Source organism: Sinocyclocheilus rhinocerous, unplaced genomic scaffold (genome assembly GCF_001515625.1).
Source record: "Sinocyclocheilus rhinocerous isolate Xijiao unplaced genomic scaffold, SAMN03320098_v1.1 scaffold478, whole genome shotgun sequence".
Lineage (NCBI taxonomy): Eukaryota > Metazoa > Chordata > Actinopteri > Cypriniformes > Cyprinidae > Sinocyclocheilus > Sinocyclocheilus rhinocerous.
Window position 1 is genome coordinate 2,406,890 of NW_015651483.1, and position 9,395 is coordinate 2,416,284.

The window sequence follows — 9,395 nt, forward strand, 5'->3', positions numbered from 1 at the left end:
GTGGATGCTGAACCATATATTTTACTGTTTTCTATTACAACATTGCTACTTCAATGTGTCTTGCATTACTGACCATATAGTGTTTTCTATGTTTAATAGAGTATGAACCATTTATTTTTATTATTTTTTTTCAAATGGCGATGACACATTTTTTTTGGGGGGGGGGGATATAGTAACTAAACTAGTTAACACTGCTGTGATGGGGTTTAAATAAAGTTTCTGAGGGTGTGACTGATAATTTGACATCCTTTTTTTCTCAAACTGCCATATTCCATCTCTCAGCATTTTCTTGCTCTTTTGAAAAGTTTGTGGGAATACTGTAGTGGAATAATGTGAGAAACATTAGCTAGGCTATGTTTCCATCCACCTATTGCGCATTTTTGAAAATCGCATAAAAAGCGCTGGATGGAAACACCACGATGTGCATACATTCTAAAAATGTGCATAAAAAACTTATTCGCACAATTGGGTAGGATAAACTTTTTATCCAATAAGAAAAGATGCACATAAACTACGATGGAAACACATTTACCGAATAAATTCCAACATGCGCAACGAAAAAGTCATGTGACTTTGCACGATGGGATGGGATAACTTGACTAACCAGTGGACTGATCTCATTGCACAGCATCTGAAATGTTGTTTTGGTCGTTCTGAAATGGCTGAGCAAAGTCTGTCATCAAAGTATTTATGTATAATTGTCTTACACGACTGCATTCACAAACAGCAGGGATCCACATCTGAAAGCAAAGTATGAAGTACAATTATCGCTTACTGTCTGCTTTTGACTTCTCTGCCCAATCTATCAGGCAATGACTTTGCAGCCAGCATTTGCCTCACAACACTGATTTCAGACAGACTTCTGAGGCAGCACAATGGTGTAGTGATCTACAGCCAGTGTTGGGCTTGTTACTCAAAAAAATTTATTTATTACTCATTACTAGTTACTCCTTTCAAAAGCAATATTATTACTTTATTTATATTATTTATTTTTATTACTTTCCGGCAACAGTAATTAATTACACTACTAGTTACATTACTTTTCCTTCACGCCCCACAGAAGTTGTAAATTCTTCTGAAATGTTACTAACAATATATTTCTGTCAAATTTTTTGTTCAGTTCCTGTCATGTCTGTTATGAGTTCTCATTAGTTGCCATATTTTCTGATTAGCTAATTCTTGTCCAGCTGTTCCTCTTTAGTTTCCTGATTTACCATGTGTGTATTTATACTCCTGATTCTGTTATATCCTTTGTCGGTTATTGTTTAGTGTTATGTGTTGTACCACATCTGCATTCTCAGTAAAGGCTTCTTGGAAGTTTGACTCTGTGCTTGTATTCTTCATTGCTCTACAATTTCTGCCTCATCATTTGACCAAAATCCACATTGGACCACATTGGGCAAGCCATGTAATGCCAGAGTAAAGTAATGCCACAAATTCTATAATGCCACAATTTACACATTGGTGTTCAGATCATCTTTTCTTCTCACAAAATCAATGTAATAGCAATATTTACATCCGTTAAATGAAAGCTTTTTCGTATTCCAAGCTTGCCTGCTGCTCTGGTGACTTCATGTGTTCACGAGTCGTGAAAATTATGAAAATAAATCGTCTCGGTTACGTATGGTAACCCTCGTTCCCTGAAGGAGGGAACGGAGACGTCACGTCGGATGACCGACGAAATTGGGATCTCGCTTAGAGAGACCAATCCACTTCGAGTGTAAACTAAACGAGCCAATGCACATTGGCATGCGATTATTGCATCCAGCTGCTGCTGATCACAGCGTGAGTATAAGTAGGCAGCAGATGCACCGCATATTCAGGTTTTCGCTGAGGAGCCGAGACGGTTAGTTTACACTCGAAGTGGATTGGTCTCTCTAAGCGAGATCCCAATTTCGTCGGTCATCCGACGTGACGTCGAGAGTGACCGACTGAAAGGGAACTAGGAATTATTGGATTGTTGGACTTCAAAGAGGGGTTGAGGCATCAAAAGTAGCCCAGCAGGCACACAACCTCATAAGAAGTTTGCTTTTTAGTTAAATTTCGGTTGCGTCGGGTGACCAAAACTCAATGTCAATTCAACGTCTAATGTCAATGTTAATTTGATGTCCAATACCGACATCAGCTGATGTTGATATTTGTTGTTTTTAGGTTGTGTGAACAAAATCCAACATAAAGTCAACGTCAAATTGGCATCAAATACTGACGTCAACCTGATTTTCATTCTCAACCAAAATGCAACGTCTGTCCGACGTCATGTCCAGCATCAGCCTGACGTTATATTGACGTCCTGTGCCTGCTGGGAACCAACTAGCTGTTTAACGGATGGTAACTGTAATACTGTAATATTTTGATGGAATTTGAGAGCTCTCTGACCCTCCATAGACAGCAATGCAACTGCAATGTTCCCAGGTTCAGAAACATAGCAAGGACATCGGTAAAATAGTCCATGTGACATCATTGGTTCAACCGTAATTATACGAATCTACAAGAATACTTTTTGTGCGCAAAGAAAACAATAATAATATAATTTATTCAACAATTTTTCTCCCCGAGTTACCGTCTTCCGCCATTTTGGAGAGTATCCACTGAACGTAAACAACGCAATCAGCATTGTTTACATTCAGCATGCGCATGCTTTCGCTGAATGTAATCAGCATTGTTTACGTTTAGTAGACAACAGTGGCCTGTAGCACGAAGCGAGATGAACAAACTCAGAGTTGCAACTCAGTAAGTTTTGAGTTGACAAAACCCGATAAAGCCAACCTGGTTTAGATCAGGTTCACCGGGCTCACAAATCTCTATATAAATGTTCTCTGTCAACTCAGAGTTTGAACCAGAGTTTGTGATTAACTCTGGAGCGTGTGCACCTGAACTTGTGACACGTGCAGCAAACAGCCAATCACACTGAACGTGGAGAGCATCAGCAAAGCGTCATTTGGATTCACTTATCGCGAGAGTCAGCCCAATTCACTTTTAGTCATTTTAATATATATATATATATATACATTTAAATACGAAGCTTAAAATTAATTGCCACTTCATATAATAATTATGTCAATATATTATATGAATTATAAACAATTACAATTAATATAATATAAATAAATAAGTAGCTGCAAAAGTCGGGCAACTTTGTCACTAAAATTCTTTGACTGTAAACTGCTTTAATTTGGAGTGAGAGATATGGGGGAGTGGCTTCACTGCATCAGCTATATGTCACTTTGCTCACAGCTGATTGGTTCAGTTTAGGTTTGCGATCTCTAACCCAGAATAAAGCTAGCCGTGAACCGTATGTTACCATGGTGACGAAACCTGCTCAAAACCAACCAATCTTCTTGAGCCCGAAAACTCAGAGTTTGCTCAAATTAAATGTGAACTTACCTGGGTAAAAACTGAAACCGGCTTCGTGCTACAGGCCACAGGTTGCGTTGCTTTCGGTTCAGGTCTTCTGTATGTGCTTAAATATAGAGCTGTTTTACTCGAGGTCTTAAAAGGAGATACCAAAGATTATCATAACCGATGTCCATCACATATGCAGGCTGATATCTAAAAGTCTTTTTTTCTCACTAACATTCTATTAAAATTGAATGAAATTCCAAGAATAAAAACAACTAGCTAAGTTAGCTGATTATCTTAAAAGTCCATAGATATAGGCATCAGTTCATATGGCTGTCAACACTTTCTCCAACAAGCCGATGGCCAGATGACGTTTGACATACACCCCATGTCTTTGATTCTCCACACACCGACTTGTTTCAAGTCATTAGCTCAAGTCCAAGAGACATGACAAGTATAAAGTCAAAGTATAGTTTCAGCCGTTTCAAAAGTCATGTTTGAAGTATGTGAAATTTATGTAGCAGAACAGGCTTGAAAGTCTAATGTTATTTTACTAATAAACCAAAAACTGCCTTTCTAAGAACTCCTGAGGGAACCCATCACTACAAAACGCTAATTCTTTTCTGTCTTTTGGGACTACAGACTGCACTGCCAAATATCTTTTCTGCAACTCTTCCACTTTTATCAAGAATTTACAAATGAGAGCATGGGTCAGTTCCAATATGTTGGTGGATGAAAAATGAACCTTCACAAAAATGTTGTGGAATTTATCACCTCATCATACCACAAATTCATCTCACGTTTTTGGTTTTGCAGGTGTTTGTTCTCTCTGTGGAAACAGTATGCTGCTGTATGTGTCCTACAAGAAGAAGCACCTCTTAAAACCGGCCGAGTTCTTCATTGTTAACCTGGCCATCAGTGACCTGGGCATGACACTCAGCCTCTACCCCCTCGCGGTCACCTCAAGTCTCGCACACAGGTACCACAAAGAAATAAAAACTCTGAAAAACTAGGAAAAAGACAGGAAAGAGCGAAGACAGTTATGGACCAGCATGCAGGCGTTCCTGCAGTGTAACTGCAACAGCAGGACCCTGCTTCCAAGAGATTCAAGAACCCTACATTTTTTATATTGATTTGTCTTGAGTCTGTAAAGGTAGATTTTTTTTTCTTTGCTCTCCTTTTCTTTCTCTTTCTTTCCCTCCGTATCATGTATACACATACTTAGCTGTCATTTCGCTTCAGCTTATCATGTTTCCGAGGCAAAATGGTTCATATAATCCAAACTAAAAAGGCACACACACATTCAGTTCAATGCTCCATCAAGACGAAACCGGCCAGTAAACGCAAAGATAATAATGATTTGTGGAGACATGGAAAGAATGTAGGAGACAGGCCAAATCCAAGGGCTTCTTTTGCGCTAAACGACTCTGTGTCACAGATAGAGCACATGTCGCACGTAAATCCAGACCACAGTCATCAAGGTTAAACTGTCCTTTACTTCAGACTGTGGTTAAGAATGACAATTGCAGTCATTAGTTTATGTGACTTCATGCTGCATCTGAAATGTACCGTAAGTCAGAGGTGTGCCCAAGACTTTGTCCCTTATTTATGTCTTTCTCTTTTTGTCTGAGTGATGGATTGTACATCAGGAAACAGCCACAAACCAACCCAAGGCACATTTGAATCCTTTACAAGGGAGAATGTCTTTTTAGGGAGGCCCTTGAAATGCTTGATTACACATTTATAGGGTGTGTGAGTTCAAGACAGTGGAAAAATGCAAATAATCATGTAATTGTGCATAGCGAAATAAATAGGCTTTTAAGCTTGCTACCCTTATCTTTTGTTGTTGACATCAGGGGATTTGTATCCAATCAAACTCTATGACATTTTGTCATTAATTCATCTCTTACTTGAATATGTGGATAATACGGATACAATGTTTGTTAGGGTGGTAATTTACAATGTACTGTTGTTTATGCATTTACAAAATTCAGTTTACCTATTCAGTCTGTGTCATTTGCATTAATGCATTTTTAATACATTTCAATCCTTGAAACATTTTTGTTGAGATGTTATATGATTTTTAATGTTATTTTGTTTAGTTTTTTATTGTCTTTTTTATTTTATTTATTATATACTTTTTTATTTCTTATCATTTCTTTATTATTCTTGTGTTAATTCTTATTCTTATGATTTTAAGCTTTTATTTTTCTTTAACCTTATCATAGCTATTTCAAGCAATTTGAATTACCAAATGTGCTATATACTTAAACTTGCTTTGCTTTTTCTTAATATAGTATAGTGGCGTATAGTATATTGAAGAAGGCTGTTATTAAATATATTTGCAAGACAAAAGTGGTGATTTGGCTGACAAGAATGCATATTAAGGAGGACTACTTTGCGAAGAACCACTGAAGATCCTTTGATCTTGCTTTCTCTTACTGAGTGCTGTTTCTGTTTGCAGATGGCTTTATGGAAGAACAGTGTGTGTGATCTATGCCTTCTGTGGTGTTTTGTTCGGAATCTGCTCTCTGACCACTCTCACTATACTCAGCACTGTTTGCTGCCTCAAAGTCTGCTATCCACTTCATGGTAACCTACATTATATTTTTTTATTATGTTAAATAAAGTCAAAAAGTCCACAAGTGACTGAACTGAATCCCTAGTGGTTTGGTTGAGAGAATAATTCAATGACTCACTCAAATAAACAGTCACTTGATTTGTTCTGAATTAGTGCTTTGATAGAATGAACGATTCAGTGACTCACTTATGAAAGTCACTTGTCCTTAAATAAAATTATAGTTTTATTTTATTTTATACTATATTATTTTACACTAATATGATGATTGGTTGGGTTGAGAGAATAATTCAGTGACTTAGACGGTCACTTGTTTTGTTGCTGCATGAATTAGTGCTTTGACGAGTTCATAGAATGAATGATTCAATGACTCACTTATAAAAGTAACTTGTCTTTAAATAAAATTACATTGTATGTGTTTATCTGTAGGTAATAGGTTCACTTATGAGCATGGCCGTGTGTTAATAGCATGCGCATGGGCCTATGCACTCGTGTTCGCATGCTCCCCCCTCGCCCACTGGGGTCAGTATGGTCCTGAACCCTACGGCACAGCCTGCTGTATTGACTGGGCCTGGTCCAATCACGACTCAGTCGCCCGCTCCTACACCTCTGTGCTCTTCATTGCCTGCTACCTGCTGCCATGTGGCATCATCATCGTCTCCTACACACGCATACTGCTCACCGTCCGAGAGTCCCGCAGAGCAGTGGAGCAGCATATCTCGGTGCAGACGCGCATGGGCAACATCCAGGCCATCATTGTGAAGGTGCGGTGTTCACTTTTTTTTTTTTTACTTTTTTTGTCATTTGACAAACACATCCTTTAAATTTAGTCAGTATTAAAACAGCGATGAAAATTACATTTTTGTTGATAAGAAAAATTTAACAAAACATCTAATATATATTATTTCAAACCCCCTTTCTGAAATTAAAGGGGTCATGAACTGCCTTTGTTTTTTTGTTTTATTTACTGTTCTATAAGGTCCACTTATTATTATTATTATTATTATTTTTTTTTTTATTATGCAAGTGAAGAATGTGACAATATTTACATGTTCCAAATGCAGAGTACCTAGACCAAACATATATATATAAGTAAAACAAATAGGCTAATTAAAGAATGTGACAATATTTACATGTGCCAAATATCAAGATTTGTTATCAATATTTTTACATCAAAAAACATCATAATTTAGAAGTAATACGCTATTTTCTGTCCCTATTTTTAATCCCCCTCATCAGAATGCTCCATTTGAATAGGTGTAGCGGATTGTAGACACGGAAGTAAATGCCCACTGCTATGATTGGCTAATAGTTGTGTACAGTATGTTTGACAGCGTACATTCCTCATAGATAAACACTGCTGTGATTTAGAAAACGCTTTAAATATCTCAATACATATCAAACAATCTGTAAAAAGAAACAGAGCAATAATGACCAAGTAATGAAAACAGTTACTCACACTTGTGTTGCGACATTAATGTTGGATCCAAAATAGCTAGCACAGCATCATCTTTTGTTGTCTTCAGAGCTATCTTTATCATTTGGTTTCTGCATAGACCTGCGTTCGCCTCTCTCCTAAACAGTACATGCACGAATTGGTGGGCGGGGCTAAACAGGCAGTGATGTCGGAGCAGGCATTGATAATAGAGTGGCACATGCCACAAGCTGTCATTTTGGCAGACTGCCTTCAATATAAGCTCTTTTTAGACTAACGACGTTAGTCGTTATGTTTTTATAGTACAATGACCTCTTATATGTCAAAAGATCAAGGGACTTTTGGTTTCTCAGTTCATTACCCAGCTTATGTTCCGAATTTAAAGTTGATATTACAAAAATTGAGGTTCCTTTGAGATTTGTTTGGCACTATACCAAAAATAGCCACCAAGTAACACTCAAACTCCATTACATTTTTTTATGGATTTTCCTGTCACAAATGTATACATTTCTGTCACAATATTACTAAAATCAAAAAACATGGAATCTTGAGACTCAGACCTTTCCAACAATATGTTTTGTCAAGATTAGAAAAAAGTTTGGATTCTAAAATATTAAGTATATAAGACTATAATGAGCACACTATTGTAACACCATGTTGTATAAAAGTAATGCAAAAGGTTGACAAAGTTAAAAGTCTGTGCTGTCCTTTATGATCAATTCAGTGTGTTCTTGCTGAATATAAAATAATGTTCTTGCAATAAAAGTCTTACTAACCCAATCTTTTGAACAGCAACATATATATAACTAAAATATTAATGAGTTCGAGTTTTGATTGTGTTGGAACAGCTGCCAACATGAGCCCAACATGCACTCCTAACTCCTTCCATAATGTTAGAACTGATATACCATGATGGTCCTCATGACGTATTGCATGACGCCTCTATCATGCTCTTTCTCTGTCTTTCTCCAGCTGAGTGTGGCAGTGTGTATAGGATTCTTTACTGCATGGAGTCCATATGCACTGGTGTCTATGTGGGCGGCGTTTGGCCATTTGGAGGATATCCCGCCCCTGGCCTTCGCCATCGCTGCAGTTTTTGCCAAATCCTCCACCCTTTATAACCCTCTCATCTACCTCTTGCTCAAACCCAACTTCCGCCACCTCCTCTGCAAGGACATGCACTCCCTGCAAGGGGTTTGCATGCACTACTGCCTGTGCCAGTGTTTTCCCCACTGGAGCTACCACCCATCGCTAGCCCTCAATCTGCGGCCCCTGCGGCGACGAGGCCAATCTATCTCAGAATCAATGGGGGGGCCTGTAGGTCTTTTTCATTGCCCTTGCGAGAGGTGCAACGACCCGTTTGAGCAGTTTAAGCACTACCCACACTGCTGTCCCGTCAACGTGAACACTGTGCAGTTGTCTCTGCAGGACAGCACCGAACCCGAATTGGAGCCGGAGCTGGAACGAGAACCCCGAAAGATAAAAGAACGCAAACCAAAGAGCCAATCAATGGAGTGTAAGAAATCTGTACGGGTGATTGTGAGGGGGCGGAAACATTCTGAGATTGACAGTCTGGAGATCACTTTGGAAACGGTGCCTGCTCACGGCAAAGCTGCCAAAACTTCCAAACCGTAACACCTGAGCCTATGCATGGGTGTCTGTTTTTACGCATGCTGCGTCTACTTGTCTTAGAGGGGAGCAGACTTTCACATGCCTCAATTAAGACCATGGCAACAAATGACTTTCTGAACAAAGTATTATGTGTGTTGATTTGTTAGTAATGGCAATGATTGTTTTTTAAAGTAATTTTTTGTAAGAAAATGTTTCTTATGAACAACTGACAAAATATTAGTGTTTTAATTAGTGTTTTTTTGAATGAAGTGTACACACGTCTTAGCTACCTGCTGAGGGACTGAACACATATGCATTATTGAAGTCGCTTTGGTAAACATGAACAGTACTCTCTACAACATGTACAGCTGTTGTAAACCTCCTTTCAAATCACTTTTCACACATGAAATAGTTAGCCCTGGATCATTATAA

General features: G+C 38.3%; 1 protein-coding gene across 1 annotated transcript in view; it reads left to right on the forward strand.

Annotated features, from left to right (window-relative positions):
* The window catches only part of LOC107712850 (opsin-5-like), a 12,386-nt gene extending 3,252 nt beyond the window's left edge, over positions 1 to 9,134 (forward strand). The window contains exons 2-5 of the mRNA XM_016518212.1: positions 4,156 to 4,318; positions 5,804 to 5,931; positions 6,347 to 6,681; positions 8,325 to 9,134. Coding sequence (XP_016373698.1) covers positions 4,156 to 4,318; positions 5,804 to 5,931; positions 6,347 to 6,681; positions 8,325 to 8,987 — 1,289 coding nt within the window. The 3' untranslated portion in view covers positions 8,988 to 9,134. The remainder of the gene's footprint in view (positions 1 to 4,155; positions 4,319 to 5,803; positions 5,932 to 6,346; positions 6,682 to 8,324) is intronic.
* The last annotated feature ends 261 nt before the right edge of the window (positions 9,135 to 9,395 follow it).